At 51.7% G+C, this 21,313-nt stretch overlaps 1 protein-coding gene across 1 annotated transcript; it reads right to left on the bottom strand.

The window, feature by feature from the left end:
• Positions 1-14,188: 14,188 nt before the first annotated feature.
• LOC136510731 (uncharacterized mitochondrial protein AtMg00810-like) lies at positions 14,189-14,638 on the bottom strand. Its single transcript, XM_066505087.1, has one exon. The coding sequence runs from the start codon at positions 14,636-14,638 to the stop codon at positions 14,189-14,191; it is 450 nt and encodes a 149-aa protein (XP_066361184.1).
• Between the last annotated feature and the right edge of the window lie 6,675 nt (positions 14,639-21,313).

Here is a 21,313-nt window from a genome sequence, read left to right on the forward strand (position 1 = left end):
TTTGCAGCGTAGAGGTGCCCAGCTCCGCCGGATTCTTCGCCATGATGCAAATTTTATGGAACCAACAAAGAAGGCCTCATAAGCGGACTTGCTGCTATGGGTGTGTTTAGTTCCCTGGTTTGCCTCTAGCCTGGCTAGCCATCTAAGCCAGGGCAGCCTTAGCCTGCTCTAACCAAGCCAATTCATAGTTGTTTGGTTGTCCTCATTGTGTAAGCCTGGCTAGACACATGTTTGGTTGGTTGGTTGGCGTCCTTTGCATACAGTCACCTCTTCTTTGAACTGGTGAGTTCACCCTTTTGAGGCATTTTATTGAACAGGTGGGGCATGCTCGTGTGCGCAGCGGGAGGAACCAACGAGCACCTCCGCGCCCACCTCGCTCCTCCGCGTGGCCGTCGAGCTCCTCACGGTCGCACCGCCCGGGGAGCACACCACCGTGCCCTCCTGACTCCTTTGTGCGGCCGTCGCGGCGCACCAGTCGCCTTCCTCTTACGCCCCTCGCTCATTCTCTGCCGTCCTCCTTTGTGCGCACATGCGGGTCGTCTTGGACTGCATCGGTTGCACACGCGCTCCGACCGACACTACCTCCAACCTTGACATGCACTCGTGTTCATCTCTGGCAAGGAGTTCGTGGCGCACCTCCATCCAATTTTTCACCGCTGCTAGAAAATTGATGCTAAGTATTTAGCTCATGGCGCTCGGTCTCCATGGCCCTCGCAGTGCTCCTCCTCTGCCCCCTAGCCATGGTCGCGGCTGCTGCTTGCCATGGCCGCTGCGCTCGGCTGCTACTACTTGCCATGGCCACGCGAGCCCCTGAGCGCAACACCGGCGGCAGCTGGGAGCGGCGCGAGCCCGCACCTGCAGCGGAGGGGAGCGGTGCGAGCCTGCATCGACGGTCGCGGCCTGGCGAGGAGCTGCGTGAGGGAGAAGACGGCGGTGACTTGGTTCAACACGGTGCGTCGCCAAGCCTGGCTACCCTAGAACGAGCATCCCCCTGTCTTTCCACTAAGCCTGGCTAAAGGGGTCTCCCTGCATTAGCTAAGCCAGGCTACGGGTACCGAACAGGCAACCAAACATATCCTGGGTGCATCTAGGAAGCCTGGTTGGGGGCTAAGCCACCCAACCGAACAGCCCCTTTGTGTACCAGTTTGGGTCAGCTTCCATCGAAAATGATCCTGAACTTACTGTTGCAAGACCACTCTATCCAACAAGTCCCAAATCCTAAGATAGTCCATTAGAATTGGGACAATGAGAGCCCCTTGTATGTCAGACACCCAAACCCTATTATTTAGAGCTTGTGCTACTGTCCTTGATCTCACCACCCTTTTGGGGACAGTTTTATAAAGGTTGGGAGTTATTTCTGCCACAGTGTTGCCATTTATCTAGCGATCTGACCAGAATAAAATTGTCTTCCCATTTCCAACTATTGCATCAACCGCCATATGAAACAAGGCTTGAGCTTTTTGTGGTACCTGGATGGTGAGACTAGCCCAAGGTCTTCATGGATCTATTTTCTGTGCCCATAGCCAGAGGATCCGAAGTGCCCAACCAAAATATTCCAGATTGTGAATGCTCAACCCTCCATATTCAAAGGGCTTCTATGTTGGCCCAAAATAGATCTCAGATTTAGATTTGAGGAACCACCAGAGGGCAGTTTGGCCCTTGGCCGCTTGAATTGAAAGGAAATACAATGGCTTAGTTTTTACAATGACACTCCCTTGCCTTTTATAGACAGAGGGGCTCCCACTTGCTACAGCATATTCTAACCACTAAAATGGATGCTGAGCATATTTCTAACACTAGGCTTGGAAGCCCAGAAAAGTAAAAGTGCAAGAAAAGTAAGATACAACTGCTTTAGCATTAGACTTATCTATCAATTCTTCCCCTAAGCCTTGTGCCGAGCACTGGAGGTGATCTATTGTAGCCTAATCCTCTTTCTCATCACTTTAAATTTGGACTTCCCAGCGACTTGATGAGAATGTCAGCCAGCTGATCAGTAGTGGCAATGTGGCTGGCCTTGATGCTCCCATCCTCTAAGCAATCACCGAGGAAGAACATCATCCCGGTTGTGCTCTTGCTAGTGTCCACATTGCCGGTGAGTTCGCTGTCGCAGTAGCCGACAAATCGCGCTGTGTCGGGGGCCCTTCCATAGTGAAGACCGTAGTCTAGTGCGCCCGCCACATAGCACAAGATATGCTTGACGGACAACAAATGCTCCATCGGCCACTACATGAACCGGCTCATGTACCTGATGGCGAACACGATGTCCGGCCGGGTGTGGACTAGGAAGCGCAAGCTCCCGATCAGCCATCGGTAATGGGTTGGATCGACCTCCTCTGCCGTGCCTTTCCGACTCAGCTTGAGCTTCTCCTCCATCGGGGTGTCGGTCGGATTGCAGCCTATCATGCCGCCGAGCTCGAGGATGCGCTTGGCGTAGTGGGTTTGGCAGAGGGCGATCCCGCTAGCGTCCTGGTGCACTTTACGCCGAGGTAGAAGCAGAGGAGGCCGAGGTCGCTCATGTTGAACACCACCTTCATCTGCACCTTGAACACCTCCATGTTCTGCTCTTCAGCGTCGGTGATGATGAGGTCATCGACGTAGACACCGACCAGTAGGACGTTGCGTCCGCTGCTCTGCCGGTACACCGCCGCCTCATGCGCGCTCTGCTTGAAGCCCATCTTTTTTAGTGTAGCGTCGAGCTTCGCGTTCCAGGTGCATGGTGCCTGGCGCAGGCCGTAGAGTGCCTTGCACAGGCGGTACACCTTCCCCACTTCTCCGGCGATGACATAGCCAGGTGGCTGGCGCACGTAGACCTCCTCCTTGAGGTTGTCGTTGAGGAAGGCAGACTTCACGTCCATGTGGTGGACTTGCCACCCCTCTTGAGCCGCCAGCGCGAGGAGGACACGGACTGACTCCATGCATGCCACAAGGGCAAAAGCGTCATCGTAGTCAATCCCTCCTGCTGGACAAAGCCGCGCGCTACCAGCCATGCCTTGTGCATGATCACCGCGCCTAGCTCGTCCTTCTTGAGCTTGAACACCCACTTTAGTGTGATAGGGCGGTGGCCGTCAAGTAATGGCACCAGCTCCCAGGTGCGGTTCTGCTCGACGGACTTGAGCTCCTGCTCCATCGCCACCCACCGCGCTGGATCACCCTATGCCTCAGCATAAGTGGTCGGCTCACCGGCGTGCGTCAGATGTAGCTAGTCAAAGGCCGCTCGGGCTGGTCTAGTGGAGACTGCTCTCCGAGGATGTTCACCACCATGCGGTACCGGAGGGACTCATCATCGTAGTAGGCGTCCAGGCGGTCTTCATCATCCTCAAGTGGCATCACATACTCGACCTCCGGCTGCCCTGCGTGCGCTGGTGTCGCAGCGGGCGAGGTAGAAGATGCCGAGGAGGTCGGCTGGTGTGTCGGAGAGGTCGGTTGGTGCATCGGAGAGGTAGGCGCTGCTACCGATGAGCTCCCGACAGCCACCGATGGACTGCCGACCACCACCTATGGGCTTCCGACCTCCCTCGGATTTGGTGATGGCGAGCGCGGCGGAGCTGATAAAGAGGTCGGTGCCGGTGATGAAGACCGATTCATCGATGAGGATGCACCTTGTGCTCCCTTAGCACCTCCCACCCATGCATACTTGACAGTGAAGTCACGGAGCGCGGCCACCGACCCGTCGTCCACCACCTCGTCCCATGCCCAGCCGCATCCTTCATTGAACACGACGTCGTGCACCATGTGCACGCGCTACATCACCGGGTCGAGCACGTGGTAGGCCTTAGCCCCCTCTACATAGCCGATGAAGACCCCCGATGAGCTACGATCGTCGAGCTTGCTGATGTGGTTTAGCTCCTTGATGAAAGCGAGGCAACCGAAGATGCACAGGTAGCTGACTGGCGGCTTGCGCTCGTGCCAGGCCTTATACGGTGTGCGGTTGAGCAGGTGTACGGCGGTCATCATGGCTTCCCCCTAGTAGACCGCTGGCATATCATGCTATTTGAGGAGGGCGCGTGTCGCTGCCACCATCGTCTGATTGCGCCGTTCGACCATGCTGTTCTGCTATGGTGAGTAGCGCGCAGAGTAGTGGCGCTGAATCCCCTCATCAGTGCAGTACGCCGTGAACTCGGCTACTGTGAACTCGTCGTAGTTGTCTGTGTGGAGCACCCAAAGCTTATGGCCGCACTCCTTCTCCGCGGCTGCCTGGTGGCACTTGATGGCGTCTACAACTGCCACCTTGGAATCGAGCAGCACGGCCCACATATAGCGGGAGGCATCATCGACGAGCAGTAGGAAGTAGCGCCAATCTCCAGTCGTGTTCGATGACTCTGGACGATAGAGGTGACCGTGCACCAGCTCGAGCTGCTCAGTGGCGCAGTAGGAGGCTTGATGCGGGAATGGCCGGTGCTTCGGCTTGGTCACCACATAGGTGTCACAGAGCTGCTTGACATGGTCAATGTAGGGCATGCCGCGGACCATCTCCTCCTTGCCGAGCTGCTTTAGGGCCTTGAAGTGAAGATGGCCGAAGCGTTCGTGCTAGTGCCACGCCTCATCATCTCGGCACGCGGCAAGGAAAAGGGGGTGCGCTACCTGTACATGAAGTACGTAAAGGTGGTTGCTTCCCCTGTTCACCTTTGTGAGAAGATGGTGGCCTCTATCCTAGATGTGCAGCATGCCGTACTCAATCTCCACTCATGAGCCATTCTCGTCCAGCTGCCCGACGCTGATGATGGAGTTCCTCAAGGCCAAGATGTAGTACACGCTGGTGAGGAGGCGGTGCTCCCCTATCTTGGCCTTGAAGATGATCGAGCCGTCTCCCTTGATCTCGATGGCGGAGGCATCACCGAACTTGATGGAGCCCTTCACGCCGGAGTCCAGGTCGAAGAAGAACTCGCATCGACCAGTCATGTGGTGCATGGCACCGGTGTCGAGGTATCAGCCATTGATCTTGTCATCATTGGTGCCTTTGTTGAGGAAGGCGTGGGCATGTGGTTCGTCGAGGTGGACATGTGCAGACCCAGCCGACACGGAAAGGGGAAAGCTTGGACCTTTCACCCCCTCCCCTGCTTGCTACAGCTCGACGCACCCATGCACCAAGAACAAAGTAGCATCCTCCTCCCCTGCTTGCGCGATGTGAGCCTGCCTACCGTAGCGTGGAGGAAGGCGACAGTCCTTGGCCTAGTGGCCAGACCTACCGCAGTTATTGCAGGTATCATCCCGGGTCACCTTGCGCTCGCCGGCGGTGCCGCAATCTCGCCTGCCTGACCCTAGGGCCCCTTCTCCTTCTTCTTGCCGCCACATGGATGCTGGCGACGTTCCTTGGAGGAGCCGGATGGTCCAAATCTTTCCTCCTTCTTTCTCTTGAAGGCGCGCCACTGCTCCATCATGTACAGTAGCTTGCCTCCAACGATGCTCGGCCAAGTGTGAGGCACCTCCTCACGGTCCTGCATAGCCTTGAGCCTCCCAGTCATGTCCTAGACGGTGAGTTGCTTGAAGTCGAGGAGCGTGTCGATCGAAATGATGATCTGCGCGTACTTCTTCGGCATGCAATGGAGGAATTTCTCGACTGCGCGCTCCTCCATGTGGTCGGTGTCATCGTTGCGCGCCATGTGCTCCATTAGGTTGGTCAGGCGAAGGGCAAAAAGTCCTCGATTTGCTCACCTGCCTAAAAGGCGAGGCCTTCCCACTCCCCTCGGAGGTGTTGCAAGGTCGCTCGCCGCACACGATCTTCGTTGATTCACGCCACGGCGATCGCTTCCCATGCCAGCTTCGCCATAGCCTTGTTGGCGAGGGAGGCACCGAGCTCGATGGGGACGGCGGCGCACAACGCCTCCAAAGCCCGACGTGTACCATCTCCCATAACCATTGAGCCTACAACTTGACCTTCATCAGCAAGCTCCACTCATGGTAGTTCGCTTTGGTGAGCATTAGCCATGGCGTTCCTGCTCCAGAGTCGCGGTAGACTATTTGTAGCACCGGGGAGCGCTCGCAGCGACCACGATGCCACTCTGGTGATGGTGACTGGCGGCGGCGCCCGACCGGGCTACTCAATCCTCCATTTGGCTCTGGTTGCTGCTCCATTTCGGCGCGTAGCGCCGCAGCGACAACCACCACCCGTAGCAGCTCTGCCTGCCTGGCCGTCTTGGCTACCGCCGCAGCCGCTGCCTCTACGGCAGCAAGGCGTGTCGTGCGATCTTTGGCTTCGGCTCCTGCCGCCTCACCACCGGGGTTGATCACTACACCAACAGCGACGCACGCTCTCTCGATCTGGCTAGCGGTGGACATGGCGCTCACTCACTCAAGAACCCTAGGCTCTAGATACCAATTGTTGGCCAAAAATAGATCTTAGATTCAGATTTGGGGAACCACCAGAGGGCAGCTTGGCCCTTGGCCGCTTGGATTGAAAGGAAATGCAATGGCTTAGTTTTTACAATGACACTCCATTGCCTTTTATAGATGGGGGACTCCCACTTGCTGCAGTATATTCTTACCACTAAAGTGGATGCTGAGCATATTCCTAACACTAGGCTTGGAAGCCAAGAAAAGTAAAAGTGCAGGAAAAGTAAGATACAAGTGCTTTAGCACTAGGCTTATCTATCACTTTGAACCTTTTCCTAGGCTACCAAGCAATTTCCTCCATTAGACTTTTCCTATCCTTTCCATAGAAATCCCCTACGTTTCTTGTTGATGGCTCTAATCACCCATTTGGGAAGATCCACTGCAATCAGTAGGTAAATTACATTGGCTATCAGGACCATTTGCATCAAAACCAAACAGCATGCTCTGTTCGTTAGTGAAGCTTTCCAACCTGGTAGATGGTCAGCAACCTTGTCAAAGGTTGTAGGAGATTCTCACTAGTGGCAAATTTAATCTGAGAGTTTAACACATCCATTACCAAGATGACGAGCATGGGGGAAAGAGGGTCCCCTTGCCTGAGGTCCTTTTGATGGAAACAACCAGCACCTGGCTCCCCATTGACCAGCACTTGAGTAGAGGAGGTGGATAGGATCAGGCATAAAAGGTTACACCACTACTGCCCAAAACCAAGATGGTGTAGGACCACCAGAAGAAAAGGGTATGAAACTGAATCGAAAGCTTTAGAGATGTCTAGCTTGAGTTTCACAAGTCCGAGAATGATGATGGGACAAAATTTGGATTGTTGGGGCTGTAACAGAACCGACCAATTTATAAGAGCACAAGTACGAAAGCAATCACCGGAGTGATCGAACCGTCATACTTGAACCCATATAAACCCGGTAGTCAACTGAAACCATGAAGGATTTCAAACCAACTTGCATACAACCAAGATCACAGTAATTCAACATAACAAGCCACATGTTACATCCATTTCACAAGTAGTTCACAAGTACCTCATGCATCAGAGTTCACATAGTTATTACAAAATGAGTTCACAAATAGCGGAAGCAAAGTAGTTTGAGACCATCACACACACTTAGTTCAAATACAAGCCAGTTCCATAGTCATATCCAGCAAAAGCAGTAAGATAAGATAACATAGATGATCATGCCCATGATCTAGTCTTCATCCCCCACAGGGTGGAGACAATACTTGCAGTAGCCGTTATAGAGCACGTCATCTGCAACAAGGGGGAATAAACCCTGAGTACGAGAATGTACTCAGCTAGACTTACCCGTCGTAAACCAGAAATAAATGACACCAAGGAGTATGCAAGGCTTTATCGGTGGATCTTGCTTGACAACCATTTTGCATAAAAGCTTTAGTGATATGAGAGCATAATTTACATTATTAGTAAGCAGCAAATTATCCAAATTAACCTGTCAACTAGATTAGCACCTGTACTAGAGCAAGCAATTGATTTAACTCCAAACATTAGTAACCATATCCGGTATAATGTTGTATCATCATCATCATCGATTTAACCATCCAGTTCCATTAAGTGCATCTACATTGCCGCTGCTCAGTCAAGTTCTCACTATCCGGGAGAGACGACAATTCGAATCGATTCCTATCTAGCTGGAGGGGTATTCCTAACACAAACCCAGGCATACCGCGCGAAGGCAGCCTTAGGTCACCTTTGGTACATCTCAGGAATCACAGCTCCGAGCAGCGCCGCACCCTCAAGGAGTCCACTCTGCCAGGTGGTCAATCTCACCTCAGACTTACGCCAATAGCTCCCCGCACATCCTTGCTACCGCTAGGGTGCGCACTTTCACTTCTCGGTCTTCCGGCGTGAGTTGAGCTACTCGGCTTCACGGTCGGAACGAGTTATCTGGCCAACTAAGTGATAGGCATGTGTTCAACATGACATGAGGATGTACAGCGAATTGGTCCTTAACCAACACAGACGGGGATAGATCCACACCCAAGACCTCCTTGCCTTGTTGCTTCTCTATCGACATCCTGCCCGGTCATAATTTATTATTAACATATGGTTATTTTCCACGATAGCAAATATAGCCAACCGTGACCAGACACTCTCCTAACTTGCAGGTGATAGGAAATCACCTGACTTTTATCGGTCTAAGCAAGGCTAAGCTTTGATTCGCTCCTGGACCTAAATAGGATTCAGGGTACGTTTACTGGACAAGGAATAGATAAATATATGCAACAAGTGTTTGCATCCAGTTCCTATCACTTAATGCATCACAAATAAAGATACTCAAAGTAACCATTTTCAAAACATAAGAGACTTAGAATGCTCCGGGGCTTGCCTTTCAGAAAAGACGAAGGTTGGTGATTGGGACACTCAAGAACTTCTTCGTCGGCTCCTTCGGGGGCCTGAACCTCCTACTCCTTGAGCTTGCTGCTGCTCCTCCGGAAGTACTTGCTCGAATTCCAGAAGCGTGACTCCCTCCAGAACACCTATTGCATGCATATGCATAGTATAAGAATCATGCATGCATAAGAGATGGAAGATGATGATGAAATGTACAGCCATGTATAGATGGACGCATGAAAGACATGATGATACAAGATTTATCATCTATTTTACTGAGTATGTGCATATCTCTTTTAGAACACAAGAACTACACACTCACCAAGATCTAATAACCTAAGATAAAGTTGTTCATCTTTAGTAAGAGATCTAGCACCTGCAACTAACAAGTTATTTTAGTTAGCCTAGCATCTAACTCATCATACCGACTCGTATCAAACAAACAAGCTATTCACTGAAATCATAGAGTCAAGGCTGCAAACAGCAGTAACTAGTTTAATCCATAACTAGAGTTGTACTAATCCAAAAGACATGCAACAAGAGAATCTGGAAAGCTTATAAAATTGTCTACAATTCATTATTAATCACCTCAGCATGATTCCCAAGTTTAGCAGGTCGAATTTACATAAACACCGAATCAGGTCTAAACAAGACAAAGCAGACAAAATTGTGGTCCAACTTTGAATGACTGTAACTCCTAAACTACTAGGCCAAATGCCACCAAATTTTAACAAGAGATAGATACATAAGTTATCTACAACTTTTGTATTCATCCCTTTCCCAGCAACCCAAATTATCATGGTGAACTTTTTAAAGTTCCCAGAACTGTTCAGAAAGACACAATGCAAGAAAATAATTATTAACTCACGTTGTAAACATACAAATGAACAAAACCAACTTTACTAACTCATCATACATGTTGAAAGAACACCAGAAAACATAGTGGCCATTCCTAAATAAATTATTTTCATGCCTTTATTAATTTATTTAGATATTTAGGTTAAATAATAAACATATGCCCAAAGTGTATAAAAAATTCCACAAAAATTACAGTAGCTTATAAATGTCTCCAATAGGCTACTACAAAAATTTCACATCATTTGAACAAGTATCCCATCCTACACAAAAATGGCAAGGCATAAACACTTAAAATGACATAAATAGGAAACCCTAGTGAAAAGTGTCAAGCAACAGATTTTATATTTTTTCTAGCATCATTAAGGTACTAGGACATCCTCCAATCAATTTCATGGTCATTGGATTCATAGATAAATTACTAAAATTCACACAAGGATTATCCAATGATAAAAGGAAAATCTATAAATCAAAAACCATACATGCACTAACTCTCAAATTTTTACCAGAGCTTCTACTCATCAAGAAGTGCTCACCCACAAAATTTCATAATTTTTGGAGCAAAGGAACTCAAGATATAAATTAAACAAGTTTGCATTCATTTAAAAACACATTTCAAGTTTCAATTCAAATCTTCCAAAAATTCCACTACAAATGTTCATGTTATATTTTTCCTAAATACTACACTTCACCATGATCCTAACAAAATTTGAACCACACAATTTGGATCTACCAAACTTCAGTTATCAAATTTACAAAACCACATCCAAAACTGAATATTTGAACTAGCTTTTCAGGTTTGAGTCACTGACACGCGGGGTCCGTCAGTCAGCCGGGCCCGCATGTAAGTGAAAGGAAAACAGAGGAGGCGGCTCTCCGGCGACGCGGATCAGTGGAGCTCACCGACGGCGACTACTCCGGTGAAATCAAGGGCACCGGCGTGCTCCTAGCAACGAGCCGCACCTATCTATGCCCTTTCCCCAACCGCCACCAAGCTCCAGCTATGACGGCGACAGCAATGGCGGACGGCGACGAGGACCCGTCGGCACTCCGGCGAAGTCCGGCCATAAGGGCGCATCTAAGCTCGGTATGAGCTTCTAGAGTTCACGGGGAAGCTAATGGAAAGAAGAACAGGGAGTGAGAGGGCTCTGGTGGTGGTCGGCCACGGTGAGCACCACACCGGCGAGCTTCGGCCATGGCGGCGGCAGAAATGGCCAAAGGTGCTCACCTAGGCTTGCCCGGCGCTGCGAGTGGGTGGATATGGTGGCGCGAAGCAAGGCGGCGCTCGTGGCTAGCCGAAGGCGGCAATGATGCGGTGGCGAAGGGAATCGGCGACGGCGAGGGTGCACGGGCTCGACGCGGCAATGGCAGACGGCGCGGCTTTGCTTCTGGCGAACTGGCGAGGCGAGACAGATGCAGGCGAAGCAAATAAGCAACCAGTAGGCGCGTGGCGTCGTCGTGTCCATGATGGCCTGACCGGTGGGGCAGCACCGTCGTATGGCCGCCACTTGGCCTCCGTGGCCTGAGCTCTGTCAGCCACGACTGACCGGCCGGGATGATCATCAGGTGCAGCATCAGTCGACTGTCAGCGAGTTTTCTACCCCTCCTAAGTCCTAAACCACGGTGAATTAGCAAAAGGTCCGTTAAACAAAGTGGTAGAGCTACATGTAAACTCCAACCTTGTCAATATTAACTTCGTCTAAAACTCCACGGTTTTCAAACTATTAAGGACCAAAGTAGCCTACCCTAAAACTGAAACTCAAAGCAAGACTTAGAAATTTTTCTAAGTGTAGAATCAGCCCTCAAATCTGACTTGTGGGCCATGTTTGAGACTGTTCCGCACATTTTCATGAGTTGGTCATAAAATAACTTTTGTTCCTTATATAATTTACTACAACTTTGCTTTAGGTTGCTCAGACATGCAAACAATCTAAGCTGTACTTTTTAAATAGTCAAACAACAGAGCTCCAGGGGTCAACACAAGTCAAACTATTACTTGGAAGTGTAATTAGGCAATATGGTCAACATGAACATTATTCCTAATAACATTCTAAGTGTAGCTAAGGTATTTTAGTTACCCACATTTATCACTTGCACTCAATCACACATGATCATAAAGCATACATACAATAAAACTTAAAAGAACAATGGCATGTTTCACATGTTTCATAACAATGTTTCATATAGAAATGCTTATGCATGAATGAATGATGCTTATGAATGAGATGATGATGCACATGCTCATGTGGTGCAAGTGTTTTAGTGCAACCATAACACTGAGGTGTTACAGGGACTACATCACCATTTTGGTCTACTAAGACACAAAGACTTTTGGAGGACTGTTGGTACTCCTATTTTTTATTGAACACGCAGGAGAGCTGTGTATCATTGTATTAATAGAAGAAGAAAGAGTCATACAAAGACCCAAACCCACACACACACACTCACTACAAGGAGACTAAATCACCGATTAAAACAAAAAGATGACCCAATAGCTACAGCGGTCCTTTAGACTGTTCCTCTGGCAGTGAGCAGGGAAATCCCCTTAGCTCCTACCAGGCTCCAACAATGAGCTTCATCCCATGCCAACGCTAGAACTATATTAATATTTGGGGCAGCACCATTAAAAACGCAATCATTTCTATACCGCCAAATGCTCTAGGCTCCCAAAATGACTAGAGAATTCAGACCCTTACTCAAATCTCTCCTAGCAGCCAAATCAACTTTTCTCCACCATTCATCAAAGGACTGGCCAGAAGGTTGTGGAGCAAGTGATGCAACTCCAAAATGTGATAGGAGGGAGAACCAAAAATCTCTTGAGAATACATAGCCCACAAGAAGATGATGAATATTTTCCTCACGCTGGTCACAAAGAAGGCATTGTTCTAGATGAGGGAGACCCCTCCTTGCCAATCTGTCAGCTGTCCAATAGCTGTTGTGAGCAACTAGCCACATGAAAAATTTGCATTTGGGGGGTGCCCAGGATTTCCATATTCTCTCGAAAGGTTCAAAGGAGATTGCTCCCTAAAATAGAGTATCATAAGCGCTCTTTGCCGTATATTGTCCCGAAGAAGAGAACCTCTAGATATGCTTATCAGGGATATTCTCGTTCAACTCCACCGAATTCAAGACATCCCAAAGGTCTAGGTACTGAAACAAGGCTGTCATACCAAATTCCCCTTGTATGTCCTCTACCCATTTCTCCTCAGTGAGGGCCTCCAACACAGTACGCTTATTTATTCTCCTTTTAGGGACCAATGCAAATACAAGAGGTGCTATGTCCTAAACTCCCTTGCCATCCAGCCATTTGTCCTTCCAAAAATATGTATTTGATCCGTTCCCCACCTCTGTTATCACTGCTACAGAGATGAGGCCAGCCACCTCATTACTGACTTGGATAGGCAGATTTGCCCAAGGTTTGCTAGGCACACTCCGCTTTAGCCACGGCCATCTTGCTTTTAAGGCAATACCCAAAGATTTTAGATCTGCTATCCCAAGACCACTCAGTTCCCGAGAGCGGCACACTTTAGGCTCGGCAATGAGGCAGTGACCCCCTTTTGCCTCTTTTAGGCCGTTCCATTGGAATGCCCTTCTGATCTTATCTATGGCTTTGATAGCCCAAGGTGGAAGATATGTTGCCATGGCCACATAGATTAGGATTCCTATGAGAACAAATTGCACTTTAATTACTCTGCCAGCACGTGTCATCAGTGTTGGCCCCGGGATCTCCCGCAAGGGTGAGCCGACCTCTCACCGTCGTTCCCGACCACACACTACGGCTGGAGGAAGAAGAGGGAGAGACAATAGAGCACGCACACACACACACAACATAAGCACCAGCATTGGCCAGAGCTCTGTAGAGGAGATGGCAAAATTGAACTCACTCTCTTTACTGAGTTGCAGTGGGAAACCATATATACAACTCTACCCATCTAATCCTAGTACACACATGCCAGGCTACCATGCTACTATAGTGACTAGATGTGACAGCAGGGCTAACCTTGGCGCCTACCCTAGCTGTGGCTACAGTGTGGTAGGGGAGCCTTTCGGCGCCTGCCCCTGCTGCGGCTATAGTGCAGCAGCAGGGGAGCCCTTATGGCGCCAGCCCTTTCCGCGCGTACAGAGGGAGAGCAACATATTATTCTACAATTCTTCTCATAATCTTGCTGCTAACCCTAGAACCTCCACCATGTCGATCATCTTCTTTAGCTTTGTGAACCAAAGATGGCCGAGCGGCTTGGTGAGGACATCCATGACTTGTCGACTAGTTTCGATGAACTCGATGATGATCTGCCCTCCATCGACACAGTCTCTGTGGAAGTGGAACTTGACGTCGATGTGCTTGCTCTGGTCGTGGAGGACTGGATTCTTCGCGAGGACAATGGCGGGCTCGTTGTCTACCATCAGTGCTAGTGGGTGAGCTTCCACACTGATTAGCTCGCCCAGCAGTCGGTGCAGCCACATAGCTTGGCACGCTCCTGTGGCCGTCGCCATGTACTTTGCCTCACACATGGACAGCGTAACCACTTTCTGTTTTAGCGACAGCCATGAGATTGGAGCCGACCCGAGGAAGACAAGTACACTAGAGGTACCCCACTGTTCGTTGATGTCCCCCGCCATATCTACATCACTAAAAATGGTAAGCTACAGCCCACTTCCGTCGGTCTTAGGGAAGACGATCACCTGATCCACAGTCCCCTTGACGTAGAGCAGCAGCTGCTTCACCATGGCCCAGTGATCCTCTCGGGGATCCTCCATGAAGCGGCTGACGTAGCCCACGGCGAACGCAATGTCTAGCCTCGTGTGGACTAGGTAGCGTAGACCACTAATGATGCTCTGGTAGAGTGTAGCATCTACCTTCGCCGTGGTACTAGCCTTCCACATCTTCAGCCGCTCCTCCATCGGAGTCACCCATGGCTTGCACTCAGCCATGTCACTCCGCTCCAATAGCTTCGAGGCGTATGTGCTCTGACTGAGCATGAGTGCCTCCTTCCCATGTCTCACCTTGATGTCGAGGTAGTAGGAGAGCGTGCCGAGATCGCTCATTTGAAAATGAGCCACCATCTTGTGCTTGAAGCTGTCGATTACCTCCATGCGCACGTCGGTGATGATCAATCATCCACATACACGCCAACGATGAGCTCCTCCTTCCCCTATCGCCACGTGTAGAGCACGTGCTTGGTTACACACCGCATGAACCCAAGCTCACCTAGCGTGGCGTCAAGCTTAGCATTCCACGCTCATCGGGCTTGTCGCAGCCCGTAGAGCGCCTTGCGCAGTCGGAGCACCCTGAGCTCCGCTCCCTTGACGACAAAACCTAGAGGTTGCCTGACGAAGACCGTCTCCACCAGCTCGCCATTAAGGAAGGCCAATTTTATATCTAGGTGATGGACGCGCCAGTCCTTCACTACTGCCAAAGCCAACAGCAGTCCGATAGACTCCATACGCGCTACCGGCGCAAAGACTTCCTCGAAGTCATTGCCCTTGCGCTGGACAAAGCCTTGGGTGAAGAGGCATGCCTTGTGCTTGACAATGGCGCCGCGCTCGTCCTGCTTGACCTTGTACACCCACTTCATGCCGATCGGACGACATCTTGGAGGTGGATCGACGAGCTCCCAAGTCTCGTTTTCCTGTATCGCCTTCATCTCCTCCAGCATCGCCCGTCGCCAATTTGCATCGCGCTCGGCCAGCGTGAACATGGGTGGTTCCTCTACACTGATGAGAAGCAGCTCTAAGTCATTGAGCAACCGACCCGCTAGGCTTGAGGACCCTGTGCCACCGATGATGTTGTCTAGCCTGTGGAACTGCACCTCCTCACCGTCGTGGAAGGCATCCACAAACTCGGTGATGTCGCTTGGAGGTGAGGCAAACTCAATCGGCGTCGATGGAGTCCCCTGTTTTGCTAGAGTGGTCAGCACAGCACCTAGAGTGCTCGGCACCCCAGCTGCAGTGCTCGACACTACTTCTGGACCGCTCATCACCACTGCTAGAGTGGTTGGCACCACTACAGGAGTGCTCGGCACTAGTCTTCGAGTGGTCGGCTCTGCTACGGGAGCATTCGGCATGCGCCCTATAGTGGTTGACACCACTGCAGAACTGCTTAGCACCACTCTTGGAGTGCTTGGCACCCCTCCCGGAGTGCTCGGCACCACCCCAGGAGTGCTCGGCTCTATTGCTGGAGTGGTTGGCACCTCCTCTCCAGCGTCTCCACCACTATGGATGACCAAGTGCTCGACGACGAAGGTGCTGGTGAAGCTGCCAGTTTCCCCCATGCCCAGACTATCTCAGTCCTAGGCTGCCTTCTCGTTGAACACAACATTGGGCGAGATAACCACCTTGCCTCTGCGTGGGTCATAGAGCCGGTACGCCTTGGTACCTTCCTTGTAGCCCAGGTGCACCATCGTTGTGCTCCTATCCTCCAGCTTGGTCATGACCGGCTTCGTCTTCCTAACATGGTCGATGTAGCCAAATGTCCAGAGGAAGGACACGCTCGACTTGCGCCCATACCAAGCTTTGAACGGTGTCACACCCTTCAGGGCCTTTGTGGGCACGCGGTTGAGGATGAACACTGCCGTGGTCACCGCCTCACCCTAGAACCTTGTCGGCATGCTCTTGGTCTTCATCATGGATTGAGCCATGCCGACCACCATCTGGTTCTACCGCTCCACCACGCCATTCTGTTGTGGCGTGTATGGCGTAGTGTGGTGTCACACCACACCCTAATCCGCACAGTACATAGTGAACTCCACCAAAGTGAATTCATCGCTATGATTAGTCCACAACACGCACAGCTTCTTGCCGCTCTCCGCCTCCACGCGCGCCTTGAACTTCCTGATCACCTCCGCCGCCTCGGCCTTGCTCATCAGGAATTGCAGCCACATATAGTGACTGCAATCATCCACGAGCAGGAGGAAGTACCACCGACAACCGTTTGTGTCTGGCATGATTGGCCCACAGAGATCACTGTGGACGAGCTCGAGAGCGTCTGCCATGCGATACTTGGTCATCTTTGGGAATGACAGCCTCCTCTAGTTTTCAGCCAGGCAACTGTCACACAGCTCACCTGCATGCTTGATGTGGGGTAGCCCTCAGACCATCTTCTCTAGCCGACCGAGCGCGTTGAAGCTGAGATGCTGAACCGAGCATGCCATAGGCATGGCTCCTCGGTGTGTCATGCTGCCAGGCACACCGGCTGCTCCACCTTCAAGTCGAGCAGGTATAGCCAGTTCTGGGACCTCTTCACCTTGGCAAGAAGCTGCTGCTCTCGGTCCCTAATCCTGATGACGCCATCCTTGATCAGTACCTCGCTGTTACGCTCATCCAGCTAGCCAATGCTGATGATGCTTGAACATAGTTATGGGATGTAATATACATTCGTCAGTGCACGGTGCTCACCGTTCTGGCACCTAAAGATGATGGTGCCGCGCCCTCGGATCACCACCCTTGAGTCGTCAACAAACTTCACCGTGCTGGTCACGTTGCCGTCGAGCTCGGAGAAGGCTTCCTTGGAGCCCGTCATGGGTTGCTGGCATTGGAGTCCAGGTACAGTCGCTGCTCCTGCTCACCACCCATACGTCTGAGGTGGACTTGGGCACGTGGTTCATTGAGGTTGACAGCCTTCAGAGCCTTACTGTGCCCTTCCACCGCCATCACCTCTCCCTTCTCCTTCGCCTCAACATCGTGCAGTGCATAGAACGTCACCATTAGGAGAGTGGCATCATCATCCTCATCAACCTGCGCTAAATGAGCCTTAGCCTTCTTCTCCTACTTGTGATTGGGCACTCCTTTGCCCAATGGACCATCTTCCCGCAGCGCCGGCAAGCATTGGGGTCGACCTTCTTCTTCTTCTCCAAAAAAGCCTTGCTGCGGCGTTGGCATTGCCACTGTGGCTAGAGGAGGCTTCCCTAGACTTCTTCTCCTTCATCTAGGCGGCCCACTCCTCCTCTGTCAACAGCAGCTTGCCGCTGTCCATCATTGTTGTGGCCTGCTCCATGAGCTCGTCCACCACCCATAGATAGCCTGTCACATCCTCAATGGTGAGGGTGGACAAGTCCAGCATCGTCTCTAAGGAGACAGTGGACTAGATGTACTTCACCGACACGGAGTGGAGGTACTTGGAGACCGCCTCTTATTTGTTGATGGTGATGCCGTGGCTCCCTAGCTCTCTGATGAGCGACTGTAGGCGGAGGGAGAAGTTCTCCACTGACTCACCATCCTTGAACTTGAGGTTGGCGTACTCCTGCTTCAGCAGCTAGGTCACTGCCTTCTTTGCGCGATCAGAGCCAACGCGCATCGCTACAATGACCTCCCACGTCTTCTTAGCAGAGTTCTTTGCCCCCAACGGCTCCCTGTACTCCACTAGCACAACAGCAAGAATAACCTCCGACTCTAACATAGTTGGTGCGAGTTAGCATCGGCCAACTGGTGCCGCTGACCTCCAGCACCATGCGCACGACGACCTCCTGTCGTGGCTGGGCAGCCATAGTAGCGCCGCTGCTTTCGCCCATCTCCAAACCATCCGTCATTGTCAGCAGTTAGTCCGGCGACGGCGCTTATACGGCTTCGATACCACTTGTTGGCCCCTGGATCTCCCGCACGGGTGAGCCAACCACTCACCGTCGTTCCCGACCATACAATACGGCTGGAGGAAAAAGAGGGAGGGAGAATAGAGCGCGCTGTAGAATAACACCGCACACCCTAATCAGGGGAGGTGACCTTCATTATATAGCCTAATAGACTAGGGTTACAATATACAAGGCCAATGGGCCGTACACCCAATATGGGCTATTACTATTATATTCTAACACCCTCCCTCAGTCTAAGCGGGAGTGTCACGAACACAAAGACTAGACCTAAAGTCAGTGAACAACTGTACAGGTAACCCTTTGGTCATAATGTCCGCGAACTGATGAGACGATGGAACATGGAGCACCCGAACCTGTCCCAAAGCAACCTTCTCACGGACAAAGTGAATATCTATCTCAATATGCTTCGTGCGACGATGATGAACTGGATTGGCGATCATGTAGACAGCACTGACATTGTCGCAGTAGACGATCGTCGCCGAAGAGATGGGTGCGTGGAGCTCCTGAAGTAACTGATGAAGCCAACAAGTCTCAGCCACAGCGTGCGCAACAGCATGATACTCAGCCTTCGCACTCGAACGAGAGACCATAGTCTGTCGTTTGGAGGACCAAGATACTAAGTTGTCGCCAAGGAAGACACAGTAGCCTGAAGTGGAGCGCCGAGAGTCTGGACAACCAGCCCAATCAGCATCGGAGTAGGCGGTCAAGCTGGTGATGCTGCTTGTGCCGATGTGAAGCCCGGTGGACAGGGTGCCTTTGACATACCGCAGGACACACTTGAGCATCGCAAGATGAGGCTCTCGTGGGTCGTGCATGAAGAGGCAAACCTGCTGAACTACATAGGCAAGATCTGGATGAGTCAGCGTGAGATACTGTAGCGCACCGGCGAGGCTACGGTACTGAGTGGCATCTGCCACTGGAGCGCCGTCTGTAGCAGAGAGCTTGGCATGAGTGTCAACAGGAGTCGCCGTAGAATGACACTCAGCCATGCCGGCGCGCTGGAGCATGTCCACAACGTACTGGCGCTGAGACAGGAAGAGGCCGTCAGCAGAACGCGTGACAGAGATCCCGAGGAAGTGATGAAGATCCTCGAGATCTGTCATGGCGAACTCGGAGTGAAGAAGCTCGGTGATGCGATGAAGAAGCGGGGTCGACGAGGCTATCAGGATGATGTCATCGACATAGAGCAGCAAGTAGGCGATGTCGGCACCCACTTTGTAAACAAAGAGGGATGTATCGGAGGATGAAGCAGTGAAGCCGGACCGCTGGACAAAGCTGGAGAACCGCTGGTGCCATGCCCTAGGCGCCTGCTTGAGTCTGTACAAGGACTTTTGCAGGAGACAGACGTGGTCGGGGGCCACTGGGTTGACGAAGCCGGGCGGCTGCTAGCAGTAGACTGTCTCGTTCAGATGGCCGTGAAGAAAAGCATTCTTCACGTCCAACTGATGGATCGGCCAGGAGCGAGAGGCGGCGATGCTGAGAACGACCCGGATGGTGTCCGGTTTGACAACCAGGCTGAATGTCTCGTCGTAGTCGATGCTGTACTGCTGCGAGAACCCACAAACGACCCATCTGGCTTTATGACGAGCCAGAGAGCCATCAGCATGATACTTGTGCTTGAAGACCCACTTGCCGGTGATGACGTTGGCACGAGGCGGTCGAGGAACAAGACGCCAGGTGCCATTGTCCACGAGCGCCTTGTATTCTTCGGCCATCGCCGCACGCCAATTCGCATCGGCGAGCGCGGCGCGAGAGTTGCCTGGCAACAGAGAAGCCAGACTGGAGGCCGCTGCGGTGAAGCCGTACCGCTGCATGGGCGGCGGTAGGGAACCCGTCTGGGAATGAGTCGCCCACGCAGGAGGCTCCTACGGTGCTGGAGCCTGGGGCAGCACTGCCTGCCACAGTGGGGCCAAAGGTGCCACCGGCGGCGGATGTGGAGCCAGCGGCAGAGGCTGTGGAGCTGGCGGTGGAGCTGAACGACGACTGTAGTGGATGCTGAACCGCTGCCGGGCAGGGGCAGGGGCGACAACACCTGCTGGCGGAGGAGGTGCTGGAGCTGCGGCCTGTCGAGGAGCCGAGGGCAGCCAGTGAGCAGCGCTATGCCACAGGATGGCAGGGTCGAGGCCGATAGGATCGCCGGCATCGCCAACGTCGTCTGAGCCAGACGAGGCAGGCGCCACCGAGGTCCGCGAGTGCCGAACGTCTGAGGTAGACGGGGCAGGCGCGGGAAGTAAGTCCTGTAACAAAAAATCAAGAGAATCCGGTCGAGGCTTGGAGGCCGCAAACGGAAAGTGAGTCTCATAAAAAATGACGTGTCGCGAGATGATGATCTTGCGAGTGGAGAGGTCAAGACACCGGTAACCCTTCTGTGATGGAGGGTAACCGAGGAAGACACATGCCATGGAGCGAGGAGACAATTTGTGGTGAGTCGTGGCACTAAGGTTGGGGTAGCATAGGCAGCCAAAAACCCTGAGGATGGAGTAGTCTGGCATCTTGTGGTGGAGGAGATGATATGGTATACCATTATTTTTGGACGAGGATGGCCGCCGGTTTGTGAGGAACACAGCGGTGGAGAGAGCTTCGATCCAATAGGATGGAGGCATGGCGGCATGAATCAAAAGCGTGCGAACACCATTATTCAGAGTCCGGAGCATGCGCTCAGCCGTGCCATTCTGAGCGGATGTGTAGGGGCACGAGGTGCGAAGGAGAATGCCGTGGCCAGCCAAGAAGGTGGCGGTGGCATTGTTGAGGAACTCGGTGCCATTATCTGCCTGAAAACAGCGGACAGCAAAACTGAACTGTGTGTGAGTGTAAGCAACAAATTGAACAATGTGTTCATGAACTTCAGATTTATGACGAAGAGGGAACGCCCAGCAATAATGTGTATAAGCATCAACTAACACAAGATAAAATTTATAACCAGAAATACTCACAACTGGAGAGGTCCAAACATCACAATGAACAAGTTCAAAAGGTGCTGATGTACTAGAGACCGAACTAGCAAAAGGCAGCCTAGCATGTTTACCGAGCTGGCAAGCATGACAAATGCGGCGAGCTGCTTTATTACACTGGATAGCTGATAGCTTATTTAGAGTAGCGATGACAGCAGGGGCAGGATGACCAAGGCGGGAGTGCCACAGCTCTGGGGAGACGACAATGATGTGACAGCGAGGTGGCATGCGAT

This window comes from Miscanthus floridulus, chromosome 16 (assembly GCF_019320115.1).
Source record: "Miscanthus floridulus cultivar M001 chromosome 16, ASM1932011v1, whole genome shotgun sequence".
Classification (NCBI taxonomy): Eukaryota; Viridiplantae; Streptophyta; class Magnoliopsida; order Poales; family Poaceae; genus Miscanthus; species Miscanthus floridulus.